At 37.0% G+C, this 18,071-nt stretch overlaps 1 protein-coding gene and 1 long non-coding RNA gene across 3 annotated transcripts in view; one reads left to right on the top strand and one right to left on the bottom strand.

Moving 5' to 3' along the window:
- The window catches only part of LOC117421213 (S-methyl-5'-thioadenosine phosphorylase), an 87,222-nt gene that overhangs the window by 26,826 nt on the left and 42,325 nt on the right, over nucleotides 1-18,071 (top strand). The window contains exons 4-6 of one of the 2 annotated variants that reach the window (XM_059029947.1): nucleotides 162-197; nucleotides 1,025-1,083; nucleotides 14,016-14,183. In XM_059029947.1, coding sequence (XP_058885930.1) covers nucleotides 162-197; nucleotides 1,025-1,083; nucleotides 14,016-14,183 — 263 coding nt within the window. The remainder of the gene's footprint in view (nucleotides 1-161; nucleotides 198-1,024; nucleotides 1,084-14,015; nucleotides 14,184-18,071) is intronic. The other variant, XM_034035323.3, reaches the window with a different exon arrangement.
- On the bottom strand, nucleotides 2,959-7,165 carry LOC131737920 (uncharacterized). The gene is made up of 3 exons (XR_009329495.1): nucleotides 5,738-7,165; nucleotides 5,570-5,628; nucleotides 2,959-4,475 (listed from the first exon to the last, which is right to left on the bottom strand). It is a non-coding gene; the product is annotated as an uncharacterized LOC131737920 (long non-coding RNA).

The raw sequence follows: 18,071 nt of genomic DNA, 5'->3' as shown, positions 1-18,071 counted from the left end.
TGCTGTGAAACAATTAAATGGACTTTTAAATCCTCCATGTCCTTACTTTCTCATTTAAAAGTGGAATGAAGAACGAGAAAATGAGAGCACAGCATTTTAATAATTGACTAGTTTTTTGTAATGGAGTTAATTCAATTACGAATAGTGCTTTCCTTTCACAGCAGTACTATGAATTTATCTTCTCATCTGTGTCGCAAGTAAGTTGATTTTTCCTTTAAATAATGTATTCTATTAGTTTAAATCTGTACCATGGCAGTACATTGACAGTCTTAATTATGACATACTCAGCTAACTAAATTAAACTAAAATAAATTACCTGTTAGTTTCAAGTTTATACGAAAAACTGGCCAACATATTCAACACAGTATTGGTTGTACGTAGTACCGCTGCTAATTTACAGTAACACATGGCACAGTATTTTATGTATTATATTAAAGACTTGCTTTGGCTAACTTCAGATTACATGCAAGTAAACATTTTTATTTATTATTAAAGTTGCCTGTTAACTGTTAGGTGTCATTAATAAATGCTTGCAAAAAATAGCATTAATACCAAGTGTTACTTTTAGTTGTCTTTCACTACAATTGCATATTATAGCAAACGGGTGTGATTAATCGATTAAAAGAAAATGCCAAGATTAAAACCCCTAGTTTTTATTTTTTAATACCAGTGCAAGAAAATGAGATTTTTTTTATTTATTTATTTTAAGTATTGTTTAGATTAGAGGATTCATTTTTGTGTGTGATTAGTGTAAGCATCTTCAGGGTCTGCACCTTCTGTTTGTTTGGGAAATCACCTGGCAATGTAAGATTGGCCAGGCAGAAATCCCCTAGACTGCATTATATTGGACATATACTTGAAGACAAAGACAAAAGCAGTTCACATGCATTACAAAATAAATGTGGAGAGTACATAGTTACACAAATTGTCCAATGTGGCAGTATGGTTTTACTTTTAGATGTAATGCACCAAATAAATATTTTACCAACAGTGATTTGGCATTGTATTTTTACTTCTACTGCAGCCTTCAGATGCTCTGATAGTGGGAAAGATAAAAAATGTTGACTGTGTGCTCCTGGCAAGGTAAGTTGTTGGTAAAATAATTCTGGTGGCTTTTTACATCATCTTATATATAAGAGAGTCAATTATTCGATCTTTGATCAACTGTACTGTCTAATCAACCAAATGCACCTGTAATCGTGTGATGAATTACGTGTGGTGTATTCGCACACAACTTTGGCTGCTAAAACAGCTACGAGATTTAATTGCCAAAAAAAGTACCAGCAGACTGAGGCAAGTGAGTTACAGAATTATTTAGACCACCAAAACCTTAGATGGAGCATTGTGTGCTTTAAATTGTTGCAGTTAAGCAAATTAAAACAGTCACCTCGTTCTTGATTTTTCTTCTATTTCGTCAGTAAGGGTTGGAGATCCTGTTTGTTATTGAGCAGCTAAGAACTTTTATTGTATTCATTTCAGTTGCATGTTATTACAGTGCCTTAACAGCAAGTATCAAAATTAAGGTTGTGCTGATATTGTAATTTTCATACCGTGACGATAATATAAAAAATATCGCAATATTCGATAATAACGTCATTTTTGAGGCCCCAACGCCACGTATAGATTTGAGAACGTAAGACTTGACAACATACCCACCGCCAGCCCACCAAAAAACATACGCAAAGTCAAAACCATGTGCCCCCCCCCCCCCCCCCTAAAAAAAATAAAAAAATAAAATAACGGCCAAGTCAAAATTGAAGCACACCAACAAATGGAAAGCAAAATCAAATGAACAGCAATGTTAAAAACAAGCCCATTTAATGACCGTTTTAACCAATTTAGCATGATTGCGTTTAGCTAGCTGTCAGTTGTTGAACATTTTAAAATACAGTACACCCTCGCTATAACGCCCTTCATTATAACAAACCTGGCCCTGGACCCCAAATAATAATAATAAAAAGATAATATTGTAACGTATACTGTGTGAGGTCTCTGAAGTGCAGGAACGCCTGGAGTAGGAGCGGCTGTGTGTCACATAGGTCGAACAGCCTATGGGGGACAGGCATCGACCACAGGAGCCAACAGTGTATACCTGCAAGACGGACGACACACGCCTCACACCCCAAGCCTGACACCCCAAGCCTGGCACCCTTTAACTCCGCCTCTACAGTGACGCAATTTCCAAGTCCTCACATTGATGCACTGATCCCACCCATGTGAAGTTGTTTTTTTTTGTTTACGGAATCTACTTTTCTCTGTATTGTCAATGTCGTAACATGTAATATGTCCATTTTATATATGTTTTTCAAATAATGAATACATCAACATTGCGTTCTAAATAAACCATTTAATCATCATTACATTTATAAAGGCAGTAATATTTAATGCGCTTACGTTTCCATATAATATATACAAAAGCAGTAATCGTTAACTGTTAGCGGTATGTAATGTATGTAAAAAAAAAAAAAAGACAATCTGCAAGCATTGTTGGGAATGGTCTTGATGTCAGTGTATTTTAAAAATATTGCTTGATACTCTCTGATTAATATACTGCCCTCCGCTTCTTTGGAAGCTGTTCAATTATCCGTTTGTTTCTATTGCAACAATACTGTTAGAACGGAACCCTATAAAAATGTACCACTAGATTTTGGAACAGGGTACGATGGTATCTGTGAAGGTACAATGTATTGTATAATATATGTATCCTACACCATCAATGTACAATTCCCTGTGTTACAATAATGCAGTGCAACCATAATAAAAATAGTATAGCTACACTATAGAACCGTGGTACATTTTATAGGGGTATAGCTTCACACAATCTACATTTACTTAATCGTATTAAAGTAAGAATTATGTGTGTCATTCTCATCTTATTTACAATGTAACCACTGGGGGTCTTAACAAAGAACTTGATTACAATCTTTGCTCTTATGATTTATCATGTATAATAGGTTATAGTTTGTGGCATGGTGGTGTGGTGGTTAGCGCTGCTGCCTCACAGCTCCAGGGTACCAGGTTTGATTCCCGTTTCAGGGGAGTTTGCATGTTCTCCCTGAGTTTGTTGGTTTTCACCAGGCACACCGGTTTCCTCACCTCATCCTAAAACATACTGGTCAGGTTGATTGGTCACTCTAAATTGCCCTCTGTGTGCATGCTTGTGTGAGTGTGAGAGTTGGCCAGTGATGGACTAGTGTCCATCCTGGGTGTAGTCCTGCCTTGCACCGTGTCTGCCGGGTTAAGCTCCAGCTCACCGTGACTCTGTATTGGATGAAGTGGTTATTGATGATGGATGGATGGTTAATATTTGTAATAATGCATTTATTAACATCCACATGTTCTCCGATTAATAAACATTTGGACTGAACATGTTTAATTTTCCCACACGTAAATTGTCAAAATCCCACATCAAGTATAATATATACATTTAGTGGTGCACAATTCTGTTCCTCTAGAGTCGCAGTCAGTCCATCAGGTTTTTGTAGCTGTCTGTAAATCTTCAACTGCTCAAGAGCAAATAAAAGGGTAAACTTGTCCAATTAAGCAAATTAATTCAAATCAGGTAATGAAGGCCTCGGGGATCAAAAAATTAAAACCTTGCCCCAGAGTTCTGCACCCCTGACAAAGTAGATGTTAACACAGTCATTCATTCACAGTTGTCTGAAGGTTTTTTTTTTTTTATTTAAAAGCACTTATTTATCTGTTTTGATTGAAGTCCTACTTTCCTGTCAAAAGTACTATGAAAACAAACGAGATCAAAATTGCAAACAAAGAACTTTATTACAAATATATAATGCAGTTTGGATATTAAAAATTAAAATGCTTTTATTTTTGACAGATATGTTTTTATGATATAGCAAGAAATAATGAATGTACACTTGCTTTTTGTTGATATTTTAAAACCAACTTTGGGGGGATTAAATCAACATTTAGACCCATCCACTAAAACCAAATTAGAAATATGTACTTAATAGCAGTTTGATTTATCATAAGTGGACACTTTCTTTTACTAATAAATACAACCACCATTAAATTCTGACTTTGTGATTAGCTGGTGGGTAAAGTTTTAATTTAATTCCCCCATTTCATTTTACACTGAATAAAGGGTATGAGTAATTATGGAGCCTACTGTATTTGCAAGTGACTATTCCTGAGCATTCTCTATAAACATTTAAATAAACATATGTAAACAATAAGTATTAATGACTTTATGCACAATATTTTACTTGAAATGCATATTGTTCACTAAATATATTAAACAACCTTCAACAATGTTACATGTAAAAACCATTAAATAACAAACCATCACACTGCACTGCACCCTTTAGATGGACATCCAAGTGCTTTTTTAAATGGTGGCATTTATTGGGTTTATATTTGCTTGGCTGGCAAAATGGACAGTTGTACAAAGTGCAGCATTGGGTACACTGTTTCACCTCAGGCAACACTCCTCCTTTCACTGCTGTTATATGTAACTGAAATACAAAGAGCAAATTACAACATGATTAATAACCTGCAATTAATATACATCAGTGTATCTACATTGAGATTGGATGAAAATAATGTGTTAAAAAAAAAAAAATTATTGTATGTAAAAATAATGTGATATCTTGTAACAATTGTAAGTCGCCCAGGATAAGGGCGTCTGCTAAGAAATAAATAATAATAATGATCTGTAGCTAATGTGAAATTTAGAAAACACTGATGTATATTGGAACAGTGAGGTATATTCAATGGTCTCTATACTCAAAGCATTTTTGCACATTTTGTATTAGCATCATTTTCTTTAGAGCTGTAAATGTTAACATAAAATGTAAGTTATGAAGTACGATTTCCTCATACACAACATCTATACATATTAAGCATATGTGCTGCGACTTCTTAGATTTTATTCCTTTTAGAAAAAGTGTCAATAATAGCAAATTTGTGTAAAATGCTTTGAGTAGAGAGATCAATGTTTCTGTAATTGATGCATTGTTAGGGTGTTTTACATACATTATATATATATATATATATATATATATATATATATATATATATATATATATATATATATATATAATTACAATGCAAAATGTAAGTTTTAAGTTTTGTTTTCTGGGGACACAAGCCTGGTGTAACCTGAGCTGTTGCAGTCAGATCAAGGCAGTACAAACTAGTTTATGCAGGGAATGCTGAGTGCTTGGTAAGATGAAAAACTGGTCCTGCAGCTTTTGGATTCTCCATTTCAGGCTGCAGAGTTGTCACAACTATCTTTTCAAACACACTTAAAGTCTCAGCCTTGTTTACTTCTGATCATTTATAGTAGGGAAGTCAAGAGAAAATACAGATTTTTACATATAGAAGTTTTATTTCCAGATATGTTTAAATTCGATGAAAACTCTTTGTAAGAGTCAGTTTTTTTTTGTTTAATTTCAATCTATTTTCTCTTGACTTCTCTACTGTCAACATAGATATACACATAAAATTATAATATAATGTCACCTCAATGATAAAAGGCCACTGTCCGCTATAAGTCCAGAGTAATTTAGGGGGGGGGGGAATATATAAATGTATATAAGTGACTCACCAGCTGATGCATAGTTAACACACCCTAGACTCTGTAAGTGCCGTGGATAAATGCGTCTGCTAAATAAACAAATAATAAGTTAGTTACACACACACACACACATATGTGTGTGTGTGTATAACTCATGGATAATTAAATACAAAGGCGAATTTAACAAGTTAAACATACCTTGCGTATCCTCTTCTGTCAAAATTTAAATGCAACTATGCTTGCAACAACCGTGCATATGTTTCTCCTTCTCAAATGTGATGACGCCTTTCTTTTTGCGTCACTGTAGAGGTGAAGTTAGAGGCGGAGTTAAAGGGTGCCAGGCTTGGGGTGTGAGGCGTGTGTCGTCCGTCTTGCAAGTATACCCTTCTCACAGGAGCTGCTGGTGAAGTGGGACGAGGCGGGACAAGCTGGGTGGTTGTTGTGAAGCAGAGAGAAGTGAATAAACAGAGACAGAATAGTTCCACAGCGACCTGTCGCGCCCCACGACGACCTGTTAATTGTTAGTTAACAATTGGCAGATTATCTTTATTAGTGTAATAAATATCGAGTTTGGCCCTGAATCAACTGAAGGCTCATGCTTACATCGTTAAGGATTTTTGTTACAATATACACACACTGTCAACATCTCGGGCTGTACACACGGGATGCCACCTCACAGTAAAGTCAACTCTTTTGTCTTAATAAGAATGTTTATGTAAATATGCCTCCGAAACGAACATAAGTTTATGGTGCAACAAATCTGGAAACTATTGATCGTTTGAAAAACGGTGTAACGCAGGCATATCTCTGTCATGAATATAGGTTGTCAAAAAGCACTTTGTTTTTTGGATTGTTCAGCAACCACGCGGCAAAGCAAAATTGATTAATAAATTAAAAAAAAAAAAAAAAAAAAAAAAACTTGAGGATCTGAACAACTTTTCTTTCATGTCAAACTTTTCATGTCGGGCTGATTCTGAATAAAAGCTCAGTTTGGGATTCTTGCATGTTGGATGAAGATTTGGTGCCCTTTGTGCTTGCTCGACAACAGTGTCTCAGACTCGCATCTTTTCACATTCGTATTTTACCATAGTGAAGCATTAAGTTTAACAGTCTCATTTGATTGTCAAAATTAAAAAAAAAAAATTAAAAAAACTTCACCTCATCTTTGAACATAATGTGTCCAGCTCATGCTTTGTTTGTAAAATTCTTTGCAAAAACGTTTCTATTTGTATCACACAAAAGAACGCCTCCATGCAGACCTGGTATCTTGTTTGTTCCGTGTATTGACTTGAAAACACAAACACTGTTTGGTTGAGTAGCAAAGCGTTTTTTTTTTTCTTTTTTTCTCGATTATACTATTCATTAAAAGATGTTGTATCCAAACACATCATGTATAATAATATGTATTGTATGTTGTTCTCAATACTGCCTCTTTTGTAAAAGTGTATTTTTAATAAAAAATCAATACATATAGAAATAAAATAGTAGCAAAGCATAACGTCCCTGCCTTAACAGTCTCTTTTAGCAAACAGCAATCAGTTGTAAAGCAGTGGACTCACGCTGGCTGCAACCACCAACATTCAAACTTTCTCTTACTCTCTCGCCCCTTGTTACATCCAAACGAACACACAGAATGTGGATTACGTATCCAGTGTAAGACACGCCCTCCCCCAAAGTCACACACACAAGCACGCGTACAGCTGACAGCAGCAGCAGGAAATACAAGAGGTATGACACAGGCCCGGTTTTTGGGATGGAACCGCGTAACAGTCTCGCGTTTTGATTGGTCCATGTCTGCACATGAATATATCGTCACACGAGTGGAAAAGCGTGCAGGCATTTTTAACATTATGATCAGACTGCAGAGAGAGAGAGAGTGATCTGCTTTCCACAACCTTACAGTTAAAATATAATGTGGTATTACGCTGTACTGATAAAACAAACTACGGGTGATTACTTTATATGAATTATCATGTTATGCACGAATGTAAGAATTGGCTTTCTGTGGTGGTGTACTTTTTTCTTTCAAGTAGCATATATCTATAATCGTTTTTGCGATATATTTTAATATAAAATGTATACGCTATTGCAGTTTTGTTAGAGGATACATTAGTTTATCTCTAATGTAGTCACAGTTTTACATATAGACTGCCCCTGTTTTCATTTACGTCGCAAATTCTGGGCCGCTTTACTTTTCAGATAATGTCCCAAAATTCTGTGCCGATTTGGTTTGCAAATATCGTCCCAAATTCTGGGCCGCTTTGGTTTTTAGATAACGTCCCAAATTCTGGGCCGCTTTTGTTTTTAGATAACGTCCCAAATTCTGGGCCGCCTTGGTTTTTAGATAACGTCCCAAATTCTGGGCCGCTTTGGTTTTTAGATAACGTCCCAAATTCTGGGCCGCTTTGCATTTTCGAATTTAGCCCAGTTTTGGGGACTCAGCTGGCAGCCGAGTTTCTAAGTCATCCATGCACAGTTTACCATAAACTGGATCGTGAATTCATTTGAGAGTAACCCTTAGTACATGAATCAAAGTTAATTGTATTTTTTACTCTCCCCAGAAATCTTTTTTTTAATTTTTTTTTTTCTGTAAAAACAGAAATAAAAATATTGCACTGAAATAGATACATGAAAATTAATTAAAGCAGTCGTTTTCCTTTGTTAAAGGCTAATATTAAAACACATTTTTGGGAAGGAACATGGTATTCCGAAAAAAGGACCTCTCATTTTCTTATGTAACGTCCATCAATATATTGTAGTGTTTCAGGTTCTTTTTGGACAGAAATGAGATTGCAACTTTCAGTAGATGAAGGCCGTTTATTTTGACAATAATTAAACCCCTACATGTAAACACCCACCATGTGACCCCTGCACGCACACACCACCATGCAACCCCTGCACGCACACACCACCATGCAACCCCTACATGCACACACCAATATGCAACCCCTGCATGCACACACCACCATGCAACCCCTACACGCACATACCACCATGCAACCCCTACATGCACACACCACCATGCAATCCCTGCACGCACACACCACCATGCAACCCCTGCATGCATACACCCACCGTAGCAATTCTTTGCAAAATATATTTTCTGGTATTCAGCCCCATTCATGTCTATGGCAGTGTTATAAAACACATTTTCAGTCATATCTCTCGAACCAGAGCACCTACAACCACCGTTCGAAGGGTTCTAGACCAGCCTGAATGTAACATGCCCAGTTTCGTAGCAATTCTTTGCAAAAAATATTTTCAGGGCGTTCAGGGTGTTCAGCCTCATTCATGTCTATGGCAGGGTTGAAAAACACATTTCAGGCATATGTCTCGAACCCGAGCACGTAGAAACACCATTCAAAGTGATATAGACTCAGGGGAGCACCCCAAACCACCCCCTAAAACGGTGTGGTGGTTCACCCAAAAACTCATGTCATGACAAAAAAAATTCACTTTGCCAAGCCGTCCTGGCATCTGAACCATGAAAATGGTGACTCCTTGTGCGGGGCCCCATGGGGCCCCACCGCAAAAAAAAATCAAGTTCCTAACCCCCACAGAACCCGAGGTACGCCCTGTCAAAAATGTCCAAAAACGACCCTTTTCGGGGTCATATCTCCATGACCCCGGGGCCTAGAAACCGGGTTGAACTTCCCAGGGTCATGTCTGGGGGCCCTCTTTCACAGGGAGCCACCCGTTTTCAAATGCTACATTTTCAACAAATTTAAACATTTTCAGCATGATGGCATGTCAAGGTTGCATTTCCAATAGCTTTTGAGCTCCAGGTTGGCAAAAAAAGTCTAAACTGGTGTCCTTTCTAGCTGGGGACACGTCGCATGGAGTGATTGACAGGGGCCCTAAGGTGGACCTCCGTACCGATTTTCTAGTCTCGGGGACCCCCGGAACCCGAGATACAGCACCCTGAAAAATGTCTATGGGAAATCCCATTATAAAACCCCTTTGGGGCAACGCCCACCATCTGGCGGTGGGGTGGCGTTTGAACCCGTGGCCAATGTCTTTCTTTAGCTAAGACTCTTGTGCACGCAGAGTGCCCTTCCGAGTTCGTTGGCCCAGGGGTCGTGGAGACACGGGTACGATAAGAGACTACCCCCTTCCCTATGGCAAATCCCATTATAAAAACACCATCGGGGTAAGGCTCGGCCAATGGTGGTCTTGGGTCGTACGAACTCGAAGGAGCCCATTTTCTTTAGCTAAGACTGTTGTGCATCTAAAGAGAGTACGAGTGAGTTTGTTGGCCCAGGATTTGTGAAGTCATGGGGTACGACAGGAGGACCCGCCCCCCCGACTGCGATTTCCTATAGCAAAATGCATACAAAAAATGTCCATTATATGTAAGACCTGAAATGTGCACATTTTGTAGTGTATTTATGCAACAGAAGCACCAATTTAAGTCAATTCCAAGTGTTTTGTGATCACAGTATCAGCTTGAGTGTATCGGAGCATAGTTTTGCACCAAAAGCGAGCAGAGGCGCACTATATACCCTATTCTTTAAGATATCACTTTGCAGTGCAAATTTGAGGAACGCAACCACTTAGCAACTTGCAAATTGGTACTGCAATTTAAAGGCCTGTAGTGTCAGACTGGTAGACTGGGTCCATCAGATTATTCTCCATTTTATTGTAACTGAGGTACCATTCAGTTGAGCAAAAATTGTAAAGGGGTACTCGAGCTGAAACCTCCAGATAGAAGGGGTACAGTTTCAAAAAAAGGTTGAAAACCCCTGACCTACAGTATAAACTATCAGGAATAGATAAGGGAAATGCTGACTAATACAATACAATAGGATTTATTTGAAATTGTTGAAGGGCACTGGTCTCTTAAACTCAGAAGTTCTGATAAACCCCTACACCTCACTATATATTGATGGACATTACATAAGCAAATGAGATGTCCTTTTTTTTTTTTTTTTGGTATACCATGTTCCTAAATGTTTTCTGGGGAGAGTAAAAATACATTAACTTTGATTCATGTACTAAGGGTTACTCTTAAATGAATTCACGGTCCAGTTTATGGTAAACTGTGCATGCATGACTTAGAAACTCGGCTGTCAGCTCAGCAGAATATCTCAAAAACTGGCCTGAATTCGAAAATGCAGAATTCGGCACGTTATCGGAAAACCAGAGCAGCCCAGGAATTGGGATGTTATCAGAGCGGCCCAGAATTTAGAACGTTATCTAAAAACCAAAGCGGCCCAGAATTTGGGACGTTATTTGCAAACCAAATCGGCCCAGAATTTGGGACATTATCTGCAAACCAAATCAGCCCAGAATTTGGGACATTATCTGCAAACCAAATCGGCCCAGAATTTGGGACGTTATCTGCAAACCAAATCGGCCCAGAATTTGGGACGTTGTCTAAAAACCAAATCGGCCCAGAATTTGGGACATTATCTGCAAACCAAATCAGCCCAGAATTTGGGACATTATCTGCAAACCAAATCAGCCCAGAATTTGGGACGTTATCTGCACACCAAATCAGCCCAGAATTTGGGACGTTATCTAAAAACCAAATCGGCCCAGAATTTGGGACATTATCTGCAAACCAAATCAGCCCAGAATTTGGGACGTTATCTGCAAATCAAATCGGCCCAGAATTTGGGACATTATCTGCAAACCAAATCAGCCCAGAATTTGGGACATTATCTGCAAACCAAATCAGCCCAGAATTTGGGACGTTATCTAAAAACCAAATCGGCCCAGAATTTGGGACGTTATCTAAAAACCAAAGCGGCCCAGAATTTGGGACATTATCTGAAAAGCAAAGCGGCCCAGAATTTGGGACGTGAATGAAAACATGGGCCGTCTATATGTACAACTGTGATTACATTAGATCTAAACTAATACATCCTCTAACAAAACTGAAATAGTGTGGAAGACATATATTTTATATTAAAGTATATTGCGTAAACGATTTAGATATATGCTAAAAAGTACGCCATTACAGAAAGCCAATTCTTACATTCGTGCATAACATGATAATTCATATAAAGTAATCGCCCATAGTTTGTTTTTTAATGGTATACTTTAATGGTAAGGTGGTGGAAAGCAGATCTCTCTCTCTCTCTCTCTCTTTCTCTCTCTCTCTCTCTCTCTCTCTCTCTGATCACAATGTTAAAAATGCCTGCACACTTTTCCACTCGTGTGACGACATATTCATGTGCAGACATGGACCAATCAAAACGCGGTTCCATCCCAAAAACCGGGCCTGTGTCATACCTCAAATACAACATCCAGGAACAGAAAATAACAGCAGTCTTGTTCTAAACCTCCACAAAGTTCTCTGGGGCGCTACAATGTTTTAACACGGCATGGGATGAATGAAGGACATTTTATAATGGGTCATATTTTATTAGCGGTGTTTATTTTAGGACTAGTGATGATAGTGATATGTATAAAAACCTTCCACATTTTCCAATATCACGATATACGGTAGTATTGAATATTGGCACAACCCTAATCAAAGTATAGAAACATTTTACTGAATTTTTAAAGTTTAATGATTCCTAAAGTTCTGTAATGCGCCAAAGTTGTGCTGAAATCTACTGTATTCTTTGATGAAGTTTGGTATATGGTATGTTTAATTACAGTATTTCATTACCTTAACTGTAGGTGTCAGTTTTACTGAATTGCATTAATTTAATGATTTGTAAAGCTTTGTAATTGTGTATGCTTAATGTGATAGAACAGGTTACTATTCTATTAAAGGTACGGTCCCAATTAGTTCGGATAATTGACTGTCTATTGAACAACAGTGCTCTCTAGTGCATTCTGAAAAATGTTTCTGTAATATATGTTTATATTAGTGATGGGCACCAATATCGATATTTTGATATGATTTCGATATCGATAATAATTTCCATATCGATAATAATTTCCATATGTGGGATTAAAAAACAAAAATTCCCTTATGCTCGCAGATACCTACTTTTTATTGCTAATACTGCTAAAAATACAAACGCAGTATAATCACGTTTATTTTATATTAAGATACAACAAACCCTATACATACCAATTATTGTAGGCAAACACCACACACTAAAGTATTATTTAACCGTTTTATTCCATTGATTGGTGTTTAGGCTATTTGCAGGCTGCATTAAGCACCATTGGAATCCACTTTGCATTATTTTGAGATATGCTCATGTGTCAGCGGTTCATTACTTACACTATTATTAATGTATTTTTAAAATGTGAACTTTAGGTATTATAAATGAGATGTACTTTTAAAACATCAAAACACATCGCAAAATAATGCAAAATTCGGCATGACACTGTACTTAATACTTTAGAGGTGTTGTGAGTCAGCATTTATACGCAGAGGAGCTGAAGATTCAATTACTTTGGGATTGGCTAGAAAGTCTGTGTGCAGTGAAGTATAGAAATATTTTGGTTTTGAGACAGCTGATGAGGGAATAGTAAAACAATATAACAAGACTTTGTTTTTCTCCATGGATATTGTGAAGCAAAGCACCACTAAGTTAAGGTCAATTATTACTTTTCATATGTAAATATCTGTAAATGTCTATATATGTATATATGTTTGATATTGCAATTGTGTTATTATATTTTTCTGTGTTTTAGAAGACTTTGATATTATCGATATCGAAATACGTGTTTTTGCAACCACTTTTAGTGACCCCATTTGTTTGAAAATGTTTTATATATTATGTTTCTGTATTTGTACCTGTGATTACTGCTTAGTAGAATAAACAGAGTAAACATGTTAATGTGTGTAGCTATTTGTGAGTAATTATAATTGCAATTACTGCAGGATAATTGTAACTAATTGTAATTGAACAACATAGCATTGTAATTGCAATTGAACAATATAGCATTGTAATTGCAATTTCAGCAAACAATTATGCTGTAATTGTAATTGTAACCATGGACCATGAATGGGAAGCTGCACTGTCAAAGTTTAGTTTTATTTTTACTTTTGTAACAGAGGCACATTTGCTTTATTGAAAATTAGTTGTTCGTGCAGATTTAGGATAATAGAGATTGGCATACAATAGTATATCATAATTTGAAAATATATGACAAATGTCGTTACTGTTTGTTGTTAGAAATTCAATGGCACATGAAATTCAATGGCACATCTTTTTCAGTGTCTTCAATGTATGTTTATAAATGCTTGGTGGCTACCTCTAATATGTTAATATCACCTTTTCATCTGTTTTATTAAGATTTAATACATTATAATATGTTTCTAAGTGTTCAGTGGCTACCTCTAATCAAAAATATACTCAACATTAATAGAAGTAGTCACTGAACATAGTATGTAATCTGTTTATATAGAAGGTGTTGTGGTTTAAACATTGAGAATGTTTCGTCATTGACATTGAGTGTGAGTGCGATTAACACACTGCAAAATTATAAGTCTAGTAGTTGCTACTAATGCATTGTAATGGTGATATCAATGTCATTTTTTTTTTATTATTGCTTTTTTTCTCAGACATGGAAGGCAACACACAATAATGCCAACAAATGTCAACTATCGAGCCAATATTTGGGCACTCAAAGAAGAAGGCTGCACCCACTTGGTTGTGACGACCGCATGTGGCTCACTAAGGGAGGAGATTCAGCCTGCAGACATTGTCATTATTGACCAGTTCATTGACAGGTATTTATAGTTGCCCTCTGCTTCATTATGCTGTAGCCCACTAACCAATCAGAAGGCCAAGAGGCTGTCAAGACAATTGCCTCTTTTGACTCGCTGAACCTACGTATGTTATCAAGCTACTGAACCCTTGGGGCAAGAGTCCAGCTTGGGAAGTCTCTGCCTCGACTTGTCGGGTGCATGACCAGTGAAGGTTGTGAAATTGGAATCAGGAGCGCAAAGACCAATGCCGCACTCTGTCGGTCACTAGCCAAGATCAGCAAATTAGCACAACCAGGATTCTAACCAGCAAGTTCCATTCACACTGAACTCAGAGTATGGTAGTGCCTTTACTGGATGAGCCACAGGGGACACTTGTCATTTTTTTCACTGTTTGTTTTCTGGGGAAACCCAATCGTTTCCAATGAACCTCTGTGCTGTGGCCATACATTACACTAGGAAACACATTTTATTCACAGAATAGGAATTAAAAAATTAAACAAGGGTTCTGCAACCATTTCAACAAAAATGAAAATCTGTTTGGAAACTCAGAGATTTCACCAGGAGTAAAAAGCTATACATTTAATACATTATTGATTATCCATTGTCGATGTTGCATCCTCAAAAAAATCAAGTATGTTATAATTATTATTATTATTATTGGTTTATTTAGCAGACGCCTTTATCCAAGGCGACTTACAGAGACTAGGGTGTGTGAACTATGCATCAGCTGCAGGGTCACTTACAATTACGTCTCACACGAAAGACGGAGCACAAGGAGGTTAAGTGACTTGCTCAGGGTCACACAATGAGTCAGTGGCTGAGGTGGGATTTGAACCGGGGACCTCCTGGTTCCAAGCCCTTTTCTTTAACCACTGGACCACGATCTCCCTTTTTTAAAACCATGCTGACTGTCTCCCTGGATACTGTTACCATGTAGATAATTTTCCATTTTGGATCTTATTATAGTTTCCATATAATAGAAGTCAGGCTTATTGGTCTGTAATTACCTGTCTCCCTTTTTGTGCCAGTTGAGAGTATTATTATTATTATTATTTATTTCTTAGCAGACGCCCTTATCCAGGGCGACTTACAATCGTAAGCAAATACATTTCAAGTGTTACAAGTAATACAATAAGAGCAAGAAATACAATAACTTTTGTTCAAGCAAAGTACAAGTGTGACAAACCAAAATTCAATAATACAGCAGATAATAGTGATAGTTACATCAGGATATGATTAAAAAGTGATAGTTACATCAGGATGTGATTAAATACAAAGTACTACAGGTTAAACACTTGGCAGATTACAGTATTCTGAAGTACAGGATTAAATGCAGTAAAATAGGGGGCAGATAAGAGCAAAATAAAGCACATTTACATGAAGGGTGATAGTGTCCCAGGATACAAACAGAGGAGTTCTACAGGTGCTGTTTGAAGAGGTGAAGCCCATTGATGGGGGGGGGGGGGGGGGGGTAAATCTTGTTTAAATCCAGTCAGTTTAACCACTAATCCAGAGAAAAACATAACTAATTTACATAAAGTAAACACTGACACAGCAGTACAGTAAATTGTCTATCGTTTACATTTTACGTGGACGCAAGGCATTTGGTAGCCTGGTGCAACATTTGTAACCAGTTTTCGAAATGCATCTCCCTCAACAATATTTACAGGCCTTACAATACATCTTGCGTCACTACATTCACAACCATACCTGTAATATGCTTTGCTCTGATTATTCAGAAATATTTTTAAAAAATCAACTTGCAGTAAAAAGCTTATTTGTATCACTGTCAGGTTTTGTTTGGAGTTTTGTAGGGTCCCATCTCATTAAATGGTCATTAAAATGTGGGGGGGGGGGGGGGGAGATGAGAAAAGTGAGCTCAATTGCTCGTAGATTCAGCGAGTCAGACCGGAGGCAAGTGGGGAAAACTGCACTGAATTCCAATAAATGATTGTAGATTGCATTTCAATTGAATTTAATTAAGACCAGTGTCTTTAAAAGCTATATTATATGATTCTCTCAATAAAGTTCTAATACAGATGATTTGATGCAGATAGAAATTAACCTTTTCACTGACAGATTTTTTTTTTTTCAGTTTACCATTTTACCTCATGTTTACAAACCATTTGATCTGATCTGACATACGCATTGCAGTGTGATGATCTGATCTGACATACGCATTGCAGTGTGATGTAATGAAGCACACAGGCATGCAAAATATAGCAGCAAGGAAGAGCACCTGTGGTAATGATTCTTTATGCACAGCTGTGAATTGTAGTAGGATATTTATCTAGTTTAGATAATACATTTGTATTTTTCTCCTTGTTAAGCAATGGCTTACTAGCCAGTGAATAGCATGTTACCATATTGGGACTGGAAAATGTTAATATTGTATTTTTCCCCCACTACAGTCCCTTTATTTTAGTGAATTAGCACATTTATAATTTTGAAGCATTTGATAAACTTTGAATACTAGTAACCCATGAAATTGTGAAACATAAAAAAAGAATGTTATTGAGCAGTCCGTTTTTAAGGAAATAAATACATTCAAATAACAAGGACGTTACATCTTCAGAATTTCAGATGACCCACAAGGCTGCAGTGGAATTATGACACAACCAACAATACATTATAAGTTAGTTGTGTATCTGTAGTATGACCCACATGTGTAAAATCTGACAGCTGTGTAGTTGAGAAGGGAAACAGCAGGGGATGTGATACGGGACCATCAGGACAGCAGTGCTCAGGGAAGTAACTGAAGAGTTAGATCAAGCTACTGTTGATAGATTGGATAAAGGGGAAGATCAGGATCAACTAGATATATCGGGCATGATTCACCAAGGTGCATAACTGATGGTGTATTAGGCTGAAATGTTAACCCTTTGCTGCCCTAGTGTCCAATATATATGGCTGAAAGATTTCACTATTTTTAAGGTTAGTTTGCCCCGTTTACACATACCCAGACGTAGAAATTGAAGTTTAAGCACTTTCGTGCCGTTTTATTATTTTACAGAAATTAAAGAAAAATAATAAACAAAAACCCAGCTCCCCTCGGAGTACTAACTAAACTTTTCCAGTTCTTAAACTAATAAACTGGATAGCTAATCTGTTTACCAGTCACAAAGCATTTATTTTCACTTTACAAACAAAAAAGGTTAATACACTACCTTTTATTTTACCCACACAGCTTCCTTCATACTGACAACCTCTTGCCTTCACACAGACTATTATTATTATTATTATTATTATTATTATTATTATTATTATTATTATTATTATTATTTATTTATTTCTTAGCAGACGCCCTTATCCAGGGCGACTTACAATTGTTACAAGATATCACATTATTTTTACATACAATTACCTATTTATACAATTGGGGTTTTACTGGAGAAATCTAGGTAAAGTACCTTGCTCAAGGGTACAGCAGCAGTGTCCCCCACCTGGGATTGAACCAACAACCCTCCGGTCAAGAGTCCAGAGCTCTAACCACTATTCCACACTACTACCCTGAAAATTAAACTAACTAATTACACCTGTGTCTGTGCAAACACAGCCATATACACATTTATCTGGCAGGGACAGAAATTAACCCTATCCCTGCCAACCACCAACACATTTATTTCCAAACGGGGATCTGCCCTGCCACCATATCTAAAGGGTTAAAAAGAGCTTAGAAGGGAGTGAAAATACATTCCTTCAATCATAGATTCAAAAAATAAATAACAAAACCGAGAGCTAGCCTGTCAGTGTTCACATGTGATCATCAGGTTTTCTAACTATAACAAAACTATGCAGGATCCACCCTTCATTATTTTCTCATGATTGAAGTTGGCATATACAGGAAACTAAAGCATTCTGCTCTATTAACAGTAATAACCTGCACACATGCTAAATATAGTACACACA

This window comes from Acipenser ruthenus, chromosome 1, assembly GCF_902713425.1.
Source record: "Acipenser ruthenus chromosome 1, fAciRut3.2 maternal haplotype, whole genome shotgun sequence".
Taxonomy (NCBI): domain Eukaryota; kingdom Metazoa; phylum Chordata; class Actinopteri; order Acipenseriformes; family Acipenseridae; genus Acipenser; species Acipenser ruthenus.
Note: the sequence above shows the minus strand (reverse complement) of the source record. Positions and strands in the feature narration are given on the sequence as shown.